This window comes from Grammomys surdaster, unplaced genomic scaffold (assembly GCF_004785775.1).
Source record: "Grammomys surdaster isolate TR1022 unplaced genomic scaffold, NIH_TR_1.0 126612, whole genome shotgun sequence".
Classification (NCBI taxonomy): domain Eukaryota; kingdom Metazoa; phylum Chordata; class Mammalia; order Rodentia; family Muridae; genus Grammomys; species Grammomys surdaster.
In genome coordinates this window covers 1,479,552-1,497,873 of record NW_021621401.1, presented here as the reverse complement: position 1 = coordinate 1,497,873, position 18,322 = coordinate 1,479,552, and the positions used below count along the sequence as shown (strand labels likewise).

General features: G+C 47.6%; 1 protein-coding gene across 2 annotated transcripts in view; it reads left to right on the top strand.

Annotated features, from left to right (window-relative positions):
* Abca3 (ATP binding cassette subfamily A member 3) overlaps positions 1-18,322 on the top strand; it is a 59,128-nt gene that overhangs the window by 17,885 nt on the left and 22,921 nt on the right. For both annotated transcript variants that reach the window (XM_028760800.1, XM_028760799.1), the window contains 11 exons: positions 4,977-5,236; positions 7,081-7,197; positions 7,380-7,500; positions 8,814-8,987; positions 12,265-12,446; positions 14,441-14,584; positions 15,004-15,133; positions 15,913-16,067; positions 16,331-16,486; positions 16,634-16,844; positions 17,943-18,093. In XM_028760800.1, the coding sequence (XP_028616633.1) occupies positions 4,977-5,236; positions 7,081-7,197; positions 7,380-7,500; positions 8,814-8,987; positions 12,265-12,446; positions 14,441-14,584; positions 15,004-15,133; positions 15,913-16,067; positions 16,331-16,486; positions 16,634-16,844; positions 17,943-18,093 (1,801 nt within the window). The remainder of the gene's footprint in view (positions 1-4,976; positions 5,237-7,080; positions 7,198-7,379; positions 7,501-8,813; positions 8,988-12,264; positions 12,447-14,440; positions 14,585-15,003; positions 15,134-15,912; positions 16,068-16,330; positions 16,487-16,633; positions 16,845-17,942; positions 18,094-18,322) is intronic.

Sequence of the window (18,322 nt, the reverse complement as noted above, 5' to 3'; positions counted from 1 at the left end):
GAGAGGAGAGGAGAGGAGAGGAGAAAAAAATAGAAAAGAGAAAAAAGCACCAGAGTCTGACAGAACAAGAGAACCTACAATACAACAATATTTTCCATGGTTTTACTTATGGTCACAAACATTTCCCCAGTGGAAACCTAGTGGATTACGGAGTTATAGCTTCATGCCTTAGACGGGTTCTCAAGTTTTCTCACGCTGCAACCCTTTAATACGGTTCTTCATATTACAGTGACCCCAACCATAAAATTATTTTGTTGCTACTTTATAACTGTAATTGTGCTACTGTTAGGAACCATAATGCAAATGTCTGATATGTAGGGTATCTGATACGCAATCCCCAAAGAGGTTCCAACCACAGGTTGAGAACCACTGCCTTAGACTATCAAGTTACCATAGTCACAAGGATGGAAGCCGCTGAGCTGCAGGGAGTCTCCTGGGAAAACTATGTGAGCAAGTAGCAGGCAGTTATTTGTAGAGAATACAGCCGTGAGAAAGCATGACTTAGAAGACAAAGTTTTGGGAGTCCCGTGCTCAGCTGAACCCCTCCCCGGGCCTAAGTGTCTCTGTCTGTCCAGTGAGGCTAGCATTCACTGTGAAGTGTCCAGTGAAAATTCTTGCTCTACAAGCACTGGCTGTGACACACACCAGTAGCATTATGATCATAAAACCAGAGCGAGACAGAAGACTGTCAGCACTTGATAACTTACGTTAGGACTGTGGCTAGTATTTTGCTTTTCTCTTTTCCATAGGTCACCCAAGTGACCAAACACTTTTGTGTCCCAAGATATTTGTATCTAACCACTCCGGCCTGTGGCCTGTTCTCTCGTTTGTCCTGAGGCTAAGAGCTTGGGATTGCTGGCTGCCTTTTATCTCCTAATCCTAAACCCACTTCTTCCTCGGGTTTATCATACATCAGGCCTTGTATGTTTTAGGGCACTGTGCTTGCTACTGTTGCTGGCCCCTTTCCCTTTGAGCTTTTTATTTCAGACCCTCTGGGGAGAGGCAGCTAAGGTAGGTCAAATTATGATCCCTAAATTGATCCCAGCCCAGTCATTCAAAACTGTGGCCTGTTTGAGGCAGAAGGAAATTAAGTCTGGTAGGTACTAGATTCAAGATAGCAATTTTTTTCAGTTACCCTCCAGGAGCCATTGTAATTGCACGATCCTTAAAAGTAGACAAAAGCAGCCAGGTGGTGGTGGCAATCAGGAGGCAGAGGCAAGTAGATCTCTGTGAGTTCAAAGCCAGCCTGGTCCACAGAGCAAGTTCCAGGACAGCAGGGTTACACAGAGAGACCCTGTCTTGAAAAACAAACATAAAAGTAGACCAAGGCTGCAAAAGAAAGTGTGAGTGAAACTTGAGGGACCACCTTGTTGGTCTTTAAAGTGAAGGAAGGGACCATGAGCCAAGGAATATAGATATTGCTGCAAACTGGAAGAGGGGAATTAGACACTAATTCACAGTTAACCCTGTGTCAGATTCCCAACCACCTGAGCTGCTAAGACAGAAAACAGAACAGAACAGAACAGAACAGAACAGAACAGAACAGAACAGAACAAACAAAACTGCTGTTTCAAGCTGTCTCTCACCAAATCCTCTCTGACTCCACTTGGGCAAAGGTCTCAGCTTCTATCTCAGATCTGCCACCTTCTACCTAGAGTCACAATTAGGCATCAGGGCCATCAGCTTCTTTCTCCTGACTCTTAAACTACTGGGATAGCATTAAGACCTGGCCCTCTCAACAAATATGGCAAATTCTGGTCTTTCACCTTCTTTGTTATCCTTGTGTTATCCAGGAATCATCTCACAAACCGCATGAACGCCAATCTCAATCAGACATAGATAGTTTATTGAGCACACACCTCAGGGCTGATCTGTCCGGGCCATAGTCCAGATTTGGGAAGTGAACCATGACCCTGAATTAAGATTCTACAGGGTGTTTGGTTGGTTGGTTGGTTGGTTGGTTGGTTGGTTGGTTGTTTTTTCTCCCTTCCCTTCTCCCTCTCACTCCAGCCCCTGCTCACTCCATTCCGCTCGCTCTGGCCCTGCTCGCTCTGGCCCAAAGGTTTGTTTATTTATTTATTATATATGGACACCGTAGCTATCTTCAGACACACCAGAAGAGGGCATCAGATCCCATTACAGATGGTTGTGAGCCACCATGTGGTTGCTGGGATTTGAACTCAGGACCTCTGGAAGAGCAGTCGGTGCTCTTAACTGCTGAGCCTTCTTTCCAGCACCCTGTACAGGGTTTTAAAGCCTAAAATCCACAAACATCTGTGTCAAGTTATTCTACCAATCAGAATTTACGGATAGGGTACTTCCTTAGGAATTTGTCTTTGTTGTACAGTTATCCTGTTCCCATTGGTTGGGGTATTCAACTGTGTCAGGGGACTTGCTGTGTCTAATATTCATGTCTTAACTTGTCTACCAGGATGGGCCTTGTCTAGCATTCATATCATAACTTGCCAACCAGGATGTCAGTTACCCACATACATGTCTCTTCCTGCCAAGTAGGATGGCAGTTCCCAGGGAGGACTTGGGAACTTAAACTTTACTCAACCACTATTCTAAATGGAAGTCTTATTCTAAGTAATTTCTTATATTGGGGCAGGTGTCTCTCTTATGTTGGGGTCCATGCCAGGGGCAGCTTATAAAAGCAAATAAAAAGCTTATACACAGGTACAGGAAGTGCTTCTGGGTGGTTGGTTTGAGTCCAAACTTATTGCAGATAGCTATACAAAGCATCCTACCGGCTTCCAAGGGCACAGAACATAAGAGAATATGTAATCAACCTGGGCATGAGAGAGTTTCCTAGTAACAGCAGAAACAACATGTGAAAAGGTTTCATTATAATATTAGTAGCAGCACAAAATATCAGGCTAGCCAGCTAACAGTTACACAGGCCTTACCATTGCATCCAGGCCTTAATATTTTACCTAGACCTTAACAGCTGTGTCTCTCTCTTTTTTTTCTTCCTTCCTTCCTTCCTTCCTTCCTTCCTTCCTTTTTTTTTTGTTTTTTTTTTTTTGTTTGTTTTGTTTTTTTGAGACAGGGTCTCTCTGTGTAGCCCTGGCTGTCGTGGAACTCCCTCTGTGGACCAGACTGGCCTCGAACTCAGAAATCCGCCTGCCTCTGCCTCCCAAGTGCTGGGATTAAAGGCGTGCACCACCACCGCTGGCAACAGCTGTGTCTCTTGCCTTCACTCTTAGTAGTTTCTTTCCTGGTACCTATCTAGCCTGAATTTTATCTGTTGAGGATTGTCATTCCACCCATTTGAGGAATACAGGGTCTCTCTCCCAGCGAGTTCATATCAGATTATGAGTGTTTAGTGTGTTGGGTGTGCATATGTGTGTATAGCATATGTAATGTGTTTGGTGCATGCATGTGTGTAGTGTGTGTATGTGAAGTGGAAACTTAAGGGTTCTTTGGAAAGTCGGTTGGATGGTGTTTTGCTGGGCAAACACATGAAGGAATGTTTAGCTGAAGTGGACACAGGCAGAAGACTAAGGCAGACTTGTGAAGGAACTTAAGGAGCTTAACCAGACACAGGAAAAAGGAAGAACACGAGATGAAGGATTCTTTGCTAAGGACAGGCATGTATTGGTCCACCATACATTGCACAGTTGAGCTGCATTTGTCGGGACTCCATAGAGAGAAATGCACCAAGAAACTTCTGGTGGTGTGCTACAATTTCTTGTCACTTCCGAGGACTCGGGCTGATTGGCAGAGTGATGTCAGCTGAGACAGATATATGTGCTGAGACAAAACACATAGAAGACACATGATGTTTGGAGGGTGTAACTAGGACTGGACAGACATTGATGGAGGCTAAGCTAGACTATAGAACTAGCCACACAGTGCTTGTGGGTCTTGAGTCTTTGCTGAGCTGAGCTGAGCTTCCCTGAGAGAGATACAGCTGAGAACTTCTCTGGAGTTCCTCCCGGTCCCTCCTACTAACTCATGCCAAGGCTGAGGCCTGGCTGTCTGCTAGATAGTGCCACTGCTGCTGCTTAGTGCTTACGATACCTACTTTACCAAACTGGACTACTGGTAGGTCTGTAAAGTGTTTGTGAGTAGATCGAGCTTCCGCTACTAACCTGTAAACTTCACTGCCAATTTCCAGACAACACAGATGAGAGTTACTCTAAAGAACTTTTCTAAACAGGTCAACTTCCCCCATATCCTTTCTTTCCCACTACCTCGGTGGGTGAGGGGCTTTTTTGGGGGAGGTCAAAGTATTTAAGAACCATCATTAAAATAGGCTTTGAAAAAATTAAAGTTAACAAGGGAAGTTAAAACTTTTAAAAACCATCATTAAAAGTAAGCCATAAAAAAGTTAAAGTTATGTGTGTGTAGTGTATCGTATATGTAATGTGTTTGTAGTTGTGTGTGCGTGTGTGTGCGTGTGTGTGTGCGCATATATATAAAACTATGCTCATGGGTAGGCCAGTGTTGTTGAATGTCCTGCCTTTATCACTTGGCATCTTTGACACTGTCTCTCACTGAACTACACCATTTTGGGCTAAGCTGGCTGACCAGTAAGCTCCCAGGATCTGACTGGCTCCACCCTGAAATGCTAGGGTTTACAGGAATGCACATGGTAGCTTTTGTGAGGGTGATACAGATTCAAACCAGGTTCTCATGCTTATGTCTCGAGTGCTCTTACCCACTGAACTATCTCCCTGGTCCTAAATCAAGCTATTTTTAAAATATGATCATGGTTATGATTTTCTGTGGGTTATATTGATTATGAAGTAGAAGTGTCACTTGGCAACATGTGGCATGCTTTCTCTTATCCTTGAGACCACTGAATGATGTCAGATGCTATCAGTGGCCCACACAGTAGGGTATCAGATAAAGCTACCCATTGCCTCCTCTGGCCCTACCTCTGCAAAACCAGGGAAGTGTATCTGTTCAAAGCATATTCTTCTCATGGACAGCACTATGACACAACTGTCCTCTGTTTCTGAAATCAGGGTACATCCACGAAGGCTTCCTGGCTGTGCAACACGCTGTAGACAAAGCTATCATGCATTACCATGCCAACGCCTCTGCACACCAGCTGTTCCAGAAGCTCACGGTGATCACCAAAAGGTTCCCGTTCCCCCCATACATCTCAGATCCGTTCCTCCTTGCCATCCAGTACCAGCTCCCTCTGCTGCTCATGCTGAGCTTCACCTACACCTCGCTGACCATCATCCGGGCCGTGGTGCAGGAGAAAGAGAAGAAACTGAAGGTAACCATCTCTGCGTGGCTTAGTACACTGGCAAGTCAGTCTGAGAATGCTGGGTCCTGGGACTCCCTCAAAAGAGTTGGCCTGTCTCAAGGCTGCTGCCATGAGCCAGGGCTCCTTCCTGTATGCTGGAACCATTAGAGCCAGGATGCAGTGTGGACACCCGTTATGGCACGAGGTCTTTGAAGTCCGGCTGCTCTGCTTAGATTCTGATAGTAGGGGTGCCCTTGGCCTTCTGTCTCCATGCAGCACTTGGGGAGCTGGATTTTGGTTTGTTATGTTTTTTGTTTGTTTGGGGGTTTCAGCTTGGTTTGGTTTTTTTATTTGGTTTTGTCACGACAGTGCTTCTCTGTATAGCCTTGGCTGTCCTGTAACTCCCTCTGTCACAAGGTTGGCCTTGAACTCAGAGACCTGCCTGCCTCTGCCTTCTGAGTGCTGGGATTAAAGGCATGTGACACCACCGCCTTGTTTGCTCCTTGTTATTGTTGTTGTTTGTGTTTGTTTCTGTTTTATATTAGTTTTATAATGTTGTTTCTTTTTTTTTTCAAAAATTTTTTTCATATAATGTGTTTTGACTATGTTTTTCCTTTCTATTAACTCCTTCAAGATCCTCCTGGTATTTTTGGTCTTGATTTTTGTTTTCAGTGCTAGAAATGGAACTCAGGGCTTCAAGAATGTAAAAAACTCCCCCAGTGAGCCGCCCAGCCAGCAAAGAGCTGAGTGTTCACTTTCCCTGCCGCTGGCGGTCCAGCTTTAGACTCCCAGAACCCATAGGCAGTACTGGTCAGTGCAAGAGCTGGGTTTCCCCTTGGCATTTCCTGATGACCGGATAAACAGGAGAGAGGGAAAGGTGTGATCAGAGTTGCTCCACATCACCTTACTCTATTCTTCCACAGAGACAGAAAGCACCCTTCCCTAATGGCTTCTCCCTTAAAGTGGGAACAAAAATGAATGGATGCCCAGATCTCTTAATACATGTCCTCAGCCACAAACTTGTCAAGGCTCACAGCCCAGGAGGCTGCTGTCAGTGTGGTCAGGATGGCCTGCAGAGTCTTTCTGCCAGCCATGGGAGGGGACTTTAATGCCAGCTGCCACACCCCTGGTTTCTGGGAATCAGCTCAAGCGGGGGCATCTCCTGAGAGTTTGAAGATCTCTGTCTAGAAAAACCAAAAAGGGGAGGGGGAGGGAGGAAGGGAGGAAGAGAGAGAGAGAGAGAGAGAGAGAGAGAGAGAGAGAGAGAGAGAGAAAGTGTGTGTGTGTGTTTGTTTGTTTGGAGTGGCTCCACAGCATACAAGGCCTCCCGGAAGGACTCAGGGAGTTCATCAACTTAATATCTATTGGGTACCTGTGTCAGACATGAATGAGGCACAAGCAGAGAAGGTTTCCCAGCATGACAGAGCTTACTGGGCGCAGTTGGGAGGTGACTTTGCTCTCATGAAATGGAGCAGAGCCATACTGAGTAGTGGGCTGGGGGATAGGACATCATGATCTCCATCATGACTTAAGAAGAAAGGGCAGTTAATTAGTTGACAATCAGGGATAGCATCCCAGATAGGGTAACATGTGACGCTGATAAAAGATAGAAAAGAGCTAAATCTGTATACCACAAGGCTAAGAGCTGTTGGACAAAAACTAGCATGCCAGAAGACCACAGCCTTCTCTTTCCCTTCGGGTGTTGGATAATTCCTGCCTGTGCTCTACAGCACAGGTATCCTGCTCTACCTTCCTACTCTATTCATGGCCCTGTATATATGTAATCAGACCAGCACACATGAGGCTATGGGGAAAAGCTAGCAGCATGCAGACAGGATACGGCCCTACTGTGTGATGCTGTCTCCCATTCACAGGAATATATGCGCATGATGGGGCTCAGCAGCTGGTTGCACTGGAGCGCTTGGTTCCTTATGTTCTTCCTGTTCTTCCTCATCGTGGTCTCCTTCATGACCCTGCTGTTCTGCGTCAAAGTAAGTGTGGCTTCTGTAAGGGCTCTGGAGAAGAGGGTATGGAGACCATTCATGGCCCCTGACCTCAGGGCAAGTATTTCCCCTGCCATAGAAGACAAGCAGGACTTCCCCTGACCTGCACCTTTAGATCTGCCTAGTTCATTTCTGCCTTCCCTGCCTCTCCTGGCCGGCCTGTCCTGCAGGTGAAGAAGGACATAGCCGTCCTTTCGAACAGTGACCCCTCCCTGGTTCTGGTCTTCTTGCTGTGTTTTGCAATCTCCTCCATTTCCTTCAGCTTCATGGTCAGCACCTTCTTCAGTAAAGGTAAGCCCCGTTGTTCACCTTTAGGCCAGAGGACAAGGGTAACCCAAGTCTAGGGAAACTAAGGGGATTTATGCACAGTTAAGGAGCCAAAGGATATGTATTTTTGATGACCCAGAGGCTGGGCTGAAGAAAGAACTCCTGAAAGGCTGAGGCGTAATATAACTGGCTTGAGGGAAGGCAGACAGGAATGCAGTAAAGCTCATGAGCCTCCCAGAGTTCCCCCGATGAAGCTGGGCAATGCATGGGAGAGAGAGCACCTGCGGTGGGCCGAGGAGGAGAGACAGGATGTGTTAGGGCAAAGCGGGGTTGACAGAAGGCAAGCATGTCCACTGTGGACTGCTAAGAATACTAGAAGTAGAAGCTTTATCTGCTTGCCCCCTGTGATTGCTGGTACATTCAAGGGTGGCTGTGCTCTTTGAATTTTGGGTTCAGCTTATTGTTGTGTGCTTATGTTTTGTTCCTTGCTGCCTTCTGTTGGACAGCTAATGCTTCCAGTAGTTTTTAGAGCTCTGATGGCTTGAAATATACAAACTACATTTCTTCTTAGTGATTACCCTTAGTTTGAAATGCTTTTAAATTTCTCCTAAGAATTAGTATGTCAGCCAGGCAGTGGTGGCTCACGCCTTTAATCCCAGCACTTGGGAGGCAGAGGCAGGCGGATTTCTGAGTTTGAGGCTAACCTGGTCTACAGAGTGAGTTCCAGGACAGCCAGGGCTACACAGAGAAACCCTGTCTCGAAAAACCAAAAAAAAAAAGAAAGAAAGAGAGAGAGAGAGAGAGAGAGAGAAAGAAATAATTAGTATGTCTCAGGTCAATCCATACTGTACTGTGAATCCCCAAGCTCCCTAGTATTTTTATTGTTTGAAAACCATTTGCGGGCTGGAGAGATGGCTCAGTGGTTAAGAGCACCGACTGCTCTTCCAGAGTTCCTGAGTTCAATTCCCAGCAACCACATGGTGGCTCACAACCATCTGTAATGGGATCTGATGCCCTCTTCTGGTGTGTCTGAAGAGAGCAATGGTGTACTCATAGACATAAAATAAATAAATAAATAAATCATTAAAAAAAATAAAACCATTTGCAAAATAGTAGTTCCTATTTCACCTTCAAGCTGTTGCCAGCCTGCTTTCTGTGTATACATTTGTGTATGTACTGCTTCAGGTGGGCAGAGGACCTGTACAAGGGGCCTAACAACGCCAGAAGAAGCTGTAGTCCCCCAGTGCTGGGATTTAGGTGGGATGGGACTCTGACCGATGTCACTCCTGCAAGTCTCATGGCAAGTTTATAGCACCCCATGCTCTTTGTCCCCACAGCCAACATAGCAGCAGCGGTGGGTGGTTTCCTGTACTTCTTCACCTACACTCCCTACTTTTTCGTGGCTCCTCGGTACAACTGGATGACACTTAGTCAAAAGCTCTTGTCCTGTCTCCTGTCTAACGTTGCCATGGCGATGGGAGCCCAGCTCCTAGGAAAATTTGAAGCCAAAGGTGAGTCTTCTCCTCAGATCACGGGTTCCTGATTCTCGCAGCGTAGGGAGCGTCATGCCAAAAGTGTTCCCAGCAGCTAGACTCACCTCAGGTAGAAGCTGATTGGAACACCTGAGCTAGGCCTTCATTCTAAAACAAGAACTGGTGTACAGAGAGCTAGCTTGCCCCTAGTCTGATGGAGAAATAGCTCAGATAAGGCCAATAGAAGGCAATACAACTAAGGGCTGAAACACCCAGAGGTGGTGGTCGCCCAGCTGCTCTGCCCAATGACTGGATTTTACCAATTGGTTTCTGAGTAACTTCCTACTTTTGTTTTAAAGCTTTTTTAAAATGTATTTTTATTTTCAACTTTCTCCCCCCCCCCATGTGTATGGGAGTGTGCATATGTGAGGGAAGGTGCCACAGAGTCAAAAAGAAGGTATCAGATCCCCCAGAGCTTGAGTTATGAGGTATTACAAGCCATTTGATGTGGTGCTGGGAATTCAATCCCATTCCCCTGGGAGCCACACATGCTCTTAAGCTATCTTGCCATCCCTTTAAAAACTTTTTTATTACATATTTTACTGTGAATGTTTGTATATACACAAGAGCATACATGCGCCATAGAGTGTGTGTGACCGCCAGCTCTGACGAGTTGATCTCTGCTTTCTCCGTGTGAGTTCCTTCTACCACATGAACCCAGCGACAGAACTCACTGAGTCATCAGGGCTGGCAGTGCGTGCCTTTGCCGCGAGTTGTCTTGTCAACTCTCTTCCTTCTTCACACCTTCAGAGCAGTTGCACAAGTGACTTCAAAGCCAGGGGATTTTGAGGTCTTTGAGTCAGCTCCCAGCTTTTGATGAGTATAGGGTTAGCATGTCCTACACCCCAGTACCCTCTGCAACCATGAAGACAGGGAATCCTGAGAGAGAAACCAGTGAGAGCCCTTGAAAAGCATGTTCTGATTTTTTTTGAAATTTCCTGGCTTGAAACATCACAGAGGCCAAATGAGACCATGGCTGGACTGACCAACTAGTGCATTCCTGCTTTTGTAAAGCCCGTGGTGGATACTCAGAGTTCAGAGGCTCTGAGCCTCTTTATGACAAGGGCCCTGTGACTTAATGGATAGGACCAACCCCTCTCACAAGAGAACACTAGTGAGGGGACCACAGATTGGGGCATGGCCCCCCTTCTCCCGTTCGCAGGACAGGTGAGGATATGAGTAGCCATGTCTGGCCACTACACGTGACCCCGACATCCACTCTTGGGGGCTTTGCATGCGGTTCAGCTTTCCTAGAAGAAGTGCAGTGCATGTAATCTACCTCCTTTTCTAAACAGGGTTCCTCTGTGCTCTGTGTAGCTAGCCCTGGCTGTTCTAGAACTCACTCTGTAGACCAGGCTGGCCTCAAACTCAGAGATCCATCTGCCTCTGCCTCCTGAGTGCTGGGACTATGCATACACCACTACTGTACAGTGGTAATCTACCTTCTTTTTTTTTTTAATAATTATTTATTTATTTTATGCATATGAATACACTGCAGCTGTCTTCAGACACATCAGAAGAGGGCATCAGATCCATCACAGATGGTTGTGAGTCACCATGTGGTTGCTGGGAATTGAACTCAGGACCTCTGAAGAGCAGGCAGTGCTCTTAACCACTGAGCCATCCCTCCATCTCTTCTTAAAGACTCACCTGAGATCATTTAAGATGTTCTTGGCTCCTCCATACCTAAATGTTCTCTTAGGCCAAATGTTCCCATTTCTCCAAGTCATATGTCTTTGTCTGTTTGTAGTGCTATCACAAAATACCTGAGATTGGGAAATTTGTGAAGAACAGGAATTTAATTCTCAGTTCTGAAAGCTGGGAAGTCCTAAGATGTGAGACAGTAAGAGCCCAGTGGTTGCTTCCAAGGTGGCACCATGAATGTTATCTGTCATAGAGCAGGACACTGCAAGAGACAAAATCCGCTCCTGTAGGACCTTTTATATGACAGTGTTGTCCATTTATGAGGGCTGTCTCCCACATTGCTAACCTGGGAACTGAATTTCTGACCAATGAACTTAAGACCATGCATTCAAACCACTGAGCAGTGTGATCGCACCACTAAGGACGCTGAGGCAGGACTGCTGTGAGCTTGAGGCCATCCTGGACCACGTGATGAGCTCCATGCCTAGGTTAGAGTGAAACCCTGTCTTATAAACTAAAATAAAAGCAAGCAAACAACAATGACAAGACAGCTAAACGTGTGGGCCATATGCACGTGTATGCATTCATAGAACCAAGAACATATGGGTCATATGTACGTGTGTGCACATATATAACCAATGAAATGCAAACCCATCTAGTCAGTTCATGAGCTTTAAAAAAATTTAAAGATGGGGGCTAGAGAGATGGCTCACTGGTTAAGAGCACTGACTGCTCTTAACAGAGGCTCTGAGTTCAATTCCCAGCAACCACATGGTGGCTCACAACCATCTGTAGTAGGATCCAGTGCCCTCTTCTGGTGTGTCTGAAGACAGCTACAGAAAATTTTAAAGACGTATATAGTGTGTGTGTGTGTGTGTGTGTGTGTGTGTGTGTCCTGCACTCTATGGACCACATGCATGGATTACCTGTAGAGGACAGAAGAGGGCGCTGGATGCCCTAGAACTGGAATTACAGAGGGTTGTTAGGCATCAGGTTGGTGCTAAGCATGAAACCCAGGTTCTCAGGAAGAAGTGCCATTGCACTTAACCTCTGAGCCATCTCTCCTCTGAGCTTTGACAGTTCTGCAATTTACTGATTTTTTTTTTTGTACTGTACTGTTGTCTTTAGAACTCGAAGGAAGTTGGCTAGGGAAGAGATACAATGCAATTGGTAGTGTTTACCTAGGGCTCAATCTCTAACACGCCGTAAGCTGCGGGTGATAGTACATACCTGTGATAGCAGCACTAGGGCAGTGAAGCCAAAGAGATTAGAAGCTCAAGATCGCCGGGCGGTGGTGGCACACACCTTTAATCCCAGCACTTGGGAGGCAGAGGCAGGCAGATTTCTGAGTTCCAGGCCAGCCTGGTCTACAGAGTGAGTTCCAGGACAGCCAGGGCTACACAGAAAAACCCTGTCTCGAAAAACCCCCCAAAAAACAAACAAACAAAAAAAAAACAAAAACAAAACAAAAGGCTGTAAAGAGACAGTCAAGATGACAGCACAGGGAAATTTGCATACAAGCATGAATACAGGTACCATCAAGCCCTTCCGGGGCTCACCCCTCCTCACCAGCCCAGACAGTTCAGGACTGTTTTCCCGGTACATCCTCCAGGCACCGGCATCCAGTGGCGTGACCTCCTGAACCCTGTCAATGTGGATGACGATTTCTGCTTCGGACAAGTGCTGGGCATGCTGCTGCTGGACTCAGTGCTCTACGGCCTGGTGACCTGGTACGTGGAGGCTGTCTTCCCAGGCCAGTTTGGCGTACCCCAGCCCTGGTACTTCTTCCTTATGGTGAGTGCTGATGCCCCTGTTCTTCAAGCAGGCCACTTCTTTGGGAGACAAAGGTGTCCCCGTCACTCAATTGGGGCTCCTTTGAGTCCCAGAGCATGACACCTGCATAGGCCTGGGATAGAAAACTCTGACCTGCACATGTGTCCTGAAGGCCCTTAAGATTTGTCCAGAGAGGTGAAGCCCTGCCTCGCCCCCGGGGTCTGAGACGAAAGGACAGGAAAACTAACTGATGCACATAGCCTCTGCTGCCCCCAAACTCACTTCTTCATTCGTGAAAAATCTTAAAAATTTTTTAAATAATATTGAGGTTGCTGGGCGGTGGTGGCACATACCTTTAATCCCAGCACTTGGGAGGCAGAGGCTGGCGGATTTCTGAGTTCAAGGCCAGCCTGGTCCACAGAGTGAGTTCCACGACAGCCAGGGCTATACAGAGAAACCCTGTCTCAAAAAACCAAAATAATAATATTGAGGTTTAATCCCAGAGCTTGTACATACTAGGCAAGCCCTCTAGTACTGAGCTGTATCCCCAGAGTAACAAATACCTTACTGGGTTTTCTGCCTACAAAACAATGAAGCTTTTTTTTTCTTTTTTTTCTTCTCAGAGAGAGGGCCAGGCTTTAATATAGATAACACTTCCCACTGCCAGAAAAACAAAGCACTGTTGACACCCGCTTGTGCCTCTGTGATACTTTTCTCATTGATGAACAACTAACAAGAGTGTCTTAAGGAGAGAAGGCTTTCCTGTGGCTCATAGATTGAGGGGGAGGAAGTATAGCAACAGTGACATGATGCTGTGTGGCTCCTCTACTCAGGAAGCAGATGTCCTGAGTGCTGGTGCTCAGCCTGCCTCCCCTTCTCTTCAGTCATGGGATGGATGATAAAAATCTACATTTAATGTGGGTCTTCCCACCCCACCCAGCACCCAAACCAGAACTCTGGCCGAGACACACCCAGAAGTCTGTCTCCTAGGTGATCCCAGATGCTGTCGAGTTGACAGAACGGATCATCGTAGCCTTTTCAGACTTGCCCTGTGCACTTTCTACCTGGCCCCTGTAGATCATTTGCTTAATAAAAATGGGCCCTGTTATAAACCAGACCAAAAACTGGTTTTTATTCTAACAGTGTTTCTGTTACCTTAAGCAAACACATGTACTTGTGTATATCTATTTATAAATACAGTTCTTTAGACTTTATGTAGCCATATTTATAAATGTATTGTTAATTTAGCAATGTATTTCTACCTAAATACCTAGCTTTTTTAATGAATGAACTTCAGTTGTAATGATCACATAGCATGCCCATATAAGGTTTCACCACCACTCACTAACAATTTCCAATTGATAATTAGGTCCACCTTTTTTATTGTTTTGATTCAGCAAGTATTTGTCAAGTATCAGCTGTTGTATTTCATCAGATGCACGGGAAAACCTATTGCTAGACCCTGTCTCTAGCTGTGGATGGGAAATGCTACCATTAAACTATGGCCTTTAGTTATGTGAAATCCATTTGACTCTACAGTCACTTTAAATGTTAGATGTGTCCAGTACTACCCGTGCAGTATCCCTCTGTGTACTGGGAACAGAACTAACAGGTCCTCACCAGGCAGCTTTCTCTCTGGTGTCCCTGTCCACAGGGAGCCTGCCGCCATGGTAAGCAGAGAAGGGCTGAGACACAGCCTCCTTCCTCTTAGGCTCTGACAGTGCTCTGGCCTGGGATGCTCAATGATGTCTCTTCATACATTGACAAGTTCCCTTTTCTCTGTTAAATCTGAGTTTCACAACAGTCCACTCTTGTACCCATTTACCAGATTAGAGAGTCAAGAGTTAGAGCTTTTCCAGGTACAATCAAATCAAGACATGTGCTGGAATCTAAGAGGGTGTCAGGTCATGTTTTGCCTGTTTGATGTGTCAGTGGTACTTATTTTGTTGATTGCAAACAAAACGGACCGACACTACTGACTGGCATCCATCCGCCTCCATCCACTTTCATCCCAGCCCTCCTACTGGTGTGGGAATCCAAGGACTGTCGTGGGGAAGGAGGAGGAAGGCAGCGACCCAGAAAAGGCTCTCAGAAACGAGTATTTTGAAGCTGAGCCGGAGGACTTGGTAGCTGGGATCAAGATCAAGCATCTGTCCAAGGTGAGGCCTTGAAGGCAGACTGGTCAGCTGCAGGGGCTCTCTCCTGCAGGCCCCCGCCAGCTGCCCTGAGCACCTGAAGGAGGATAGGATTCCCTCCTGGCGCTGCTCTCCACCCACTCTCCAGCACATAGACCATCCCTCCACATCTGGCCACAGGCTGGCAGGCATTGTGTTGTGGCACTGTGACCATACAGTCCAGTGCACCTCTCACTGGCCTCTCAGTTCATGCCGGGCTGGATGCACAGTGACAAGAAGGAGGTCATGTAGGGACTAACAGTGTAACCTCGGCCCCACAATTCTGTTCTGTGTGGATTCACAGGACTTGGTTAAGTATCCTGAGATGTTAGTGTCAAGTTCCAAAGGGAAAGGGGGGCCTTGGGGGCCACAGGAAGTCAAGGCAGCCTCTGACTTACCTACAGGTGTTCCAGGTGGGTAATAAGGATAAGATGGGCATCAGAGACCTGACCCTGAACCTCTATGAAGGACAGATAACAGTCCTCCTGGGCCACAACGGTGCTGGGAAGACCACGACCATGTCTATGCTGACAGGTGAGAGGTACATGGCCGTCTGTGCCGGGCAGGCCCTTCCCCTCCGTTGCTTACATCAGCCACAGACTTGTTTTCCCACATGGCCTTAGTCCTTCCCTGTGAGGAGTGAGATGTGTTTAGAGCCAGGAAAGTTTTAGCCCCATGGCCCAGGGGAACATCTGAGGAGCCGTTGAACGGTTCCCACCCTACCTCAGCCTCTGTCTATGAATGCCCAAACCTGGTGGGATCAGCAAAAACAAGTCAGAGTAATTCTCCTGTCACAGAAGAACATATCCACCCCATGTTGATAGGGGGGGTGACTGAGTGGTGGAGTGACTGGCATTCATTGAGCCCCGGGTTCAGTCCTAGTACCCTGGGGAAAAGTACAGGATAAAAAGAGGAAAGGCAGGAACTTGTCACCCCTAGTGTGTTTCACCATGTGAGCTACTCCTCGTCTTTCCAAAACACTGAGGTGCTTGTCAGAGCACACACTGATGTTGAAAGTGGGGCTTGTGATTGTAATGGATTGAGTACCTACACACTTGTGTGAGAGAGACATAGCCAGAGAGAACGGGGTTCTTCTTTATGACAAGGTGGTGTACCCTGTCACAGGGCTGGAGCCCCATCCTCCTCCTGTCTCCTACTGCTCAGCTGGATAGAACCTAACATGGAAAAATGCAGGGCCCCCCTTACGGACAAGATCCTCAGTAAGATGGGGGAGTAGCTTACGTGAGTCAGGGAGGCCATGGACCTCGCCCAGGATTTTCATCGTGAATCTGGGGCCTCTGATTCGGCTTCAGGTCTCCTCCCGCCTACCAGTGGCCATGCTTATATTCATGGCTATGAAATTTCCCAAGACATGGTTCAGATCCGCAAGAGTTTGGGCCTGTGTCCCCAGCATGACGTCCTGTTTGACAACCTGACAGTTGCAGAACATCTTTACTTCTATGCACAGGTAAGTCTGGGTGACAGGGACACGTGGATGATGTGACATTCCCTTGCTAATACGCCTAGGGATTTTATGGCTGCCCCAGGACACCATTAGCCTCACAGGAGTCTGTTCTGAGGAGCTGTTCCATAAAAGCAAGGGTAGTCATGGAGGGATAAGCAGAGTCCAGAAATGCCAAGGGAGGACATCTCTTGAGCCAGAGAACTTGCTGGATGGCTTAGCTCCTGCCAATCCTACCTGCCTCATCTCCTCTCCTCTCTGCCTTTCAGCTGAAAGGCCTTTCTCTCCAGAAGTGTCCTGAGGAGGTCAAGCAGATGCTGCATGTCCTCGGTCTGGAGGACAAGCGGGACTCGCGGTCCAAGTTCCTGAGTGGGGGGATGAAGCGCAAGCTCTCCATCGGCATCGCCCTCATAGCGGGCTCTAAGGTATAGGGCAGGGGGTCTGCCTCTCGATGCAGCCAGGTCAGGCTCCCACACAAGGACAGACCCAGGGTGGTGACGTAGCACAGCCATCCCGAGCCTGAGACTGGGCTCTGTTATTGTCACATGATTTCATTCACCTCCGCCCTCTAGGTGCTGATGTTAGATGAGCCCACCTCAGGCATGGATGCAGTGTCCAGGAGGGCTATCTGGGACCTTCTTCAGCAGCAGAAGAGTGACCGAACAGTCCTGCTGACCACTCACTTCATGGATGAAGCTGACCTGCTGGGAGACCGAATCGCCATCTTGGCCAAGGGGGAGCTCCAGTGTTGCGGGTCTTCACTGTTTCTCAAGCAGAAATATGGTGAGCAGTGTGGAGGTGGAGTCCAGGTCAGCCTCATGACAAGGCCAGTGCCACTACCCTCTGTGGAGGGTCCAGACAGTAACTGGGCAAGGCAGTCTTTAGACGTTTTTCTTGTCCCACACAGAGGCTTGAGGGAATGGTGAAGCATGGTATCTTGTGTGGTGGGGCTCTAAGTAAGCCACAACAGGACTACCAAAGGCCGGAAACTGCGAGAGTAGACAGGAGCCCCGTGAGTGGTGGTCACCACTGCTTTCTCACGTGGAGCTCTCATTGTGGTCGGGAGTCACTGCACAACCCCGTCCAGCAGGTGGCAACATAGGCCAGGCCTCACTGCTGTGTAGCCTGCCTGGCTTTCTGTTGTTACTTCCTGGTCTAACCTTACATACCTGGCTCCTACCCTCATACAAGAATACTCTTCCCAACAAAATGCCCCCATGGTTCACATCTTACCTCTCTCCTGTGCCAAGCACATACCCCTAGAGATCCCCAACATAACCAGAGCAGCCTAGACAGGGCCCCATCGTCCTGAGTGACCATGTGCCCAGTGAAGATCCTGGGGTACCTTTATCAAGAAGGAGTGGTACCCATCCTACTAGAGCCTCACGATTTCTACTTGCTACTTGCCTGTCTGCCCAGTTCATTAGCCAGCTCATTGATTGCCCTGAGTCCAACACCCATGTCTCTGAAGGGAATAAGAAAGGGCCATTTCCTGCAAAGCATTATTGGACAAGAAGCCAGATAGAGCTCAGGATGCACAGAGTAGTCCCAGCTCCTGCTGTGTCCCTTCCCTGCAGCCATGTTCAGCATGAGTCCTACAGTGCAGACACACTCACATGCTCAGATTATTGCTGTGGTTTTATCCTCAGGAGGTCTCTGGCTTCCAGTAGGTGTGCCTGACTAAATTCAGTGTACAGTCCCCAGCACTTTTCCCCAAGTAGGTTGTGGGAGGTAACACTCAGTGCTGCATGGAAGAGCCTGAGAAGCATCTGTTCTGGCCCATTTGCACCCTGTTGTGCAGATGCTTCCCCATGATCCTGCCTGGCATGGCAGAAGAAGTGGGACCTCTGGTGGGCCTAACACTTGGTCCATGTGTTGCAGGAGCTGGCTACCACATGACGCTGGTAAAAGAACCACGCTGCAATCCTGAAGGAATCTCTCAGCTAGTGTACCACCATGTCCCCAATGCCATGCTGGAAAGCCATGCCGGGGCCGAGCTGTCCTTTATTCTTCCCAAGGAAAGCACACACAGGTATGTGTCCTAGAGAGCACACAGATCCAGATCCAGGCCCTGTGGCTGTGAGGGCTCCATACCCTCTCTGTTATGGCTTACTGGGTGCCTCTCAATCTTTAGGTTGGGGGGCAGGGATGAAGCACCTACTGGGCTGAAATTGCTTATCTTACTATTTATTGCTTATTAATCATTACTACAGAGAGAGATATTGCTTGTACCTGAGGAGGACAGACAGACATCAGACAGG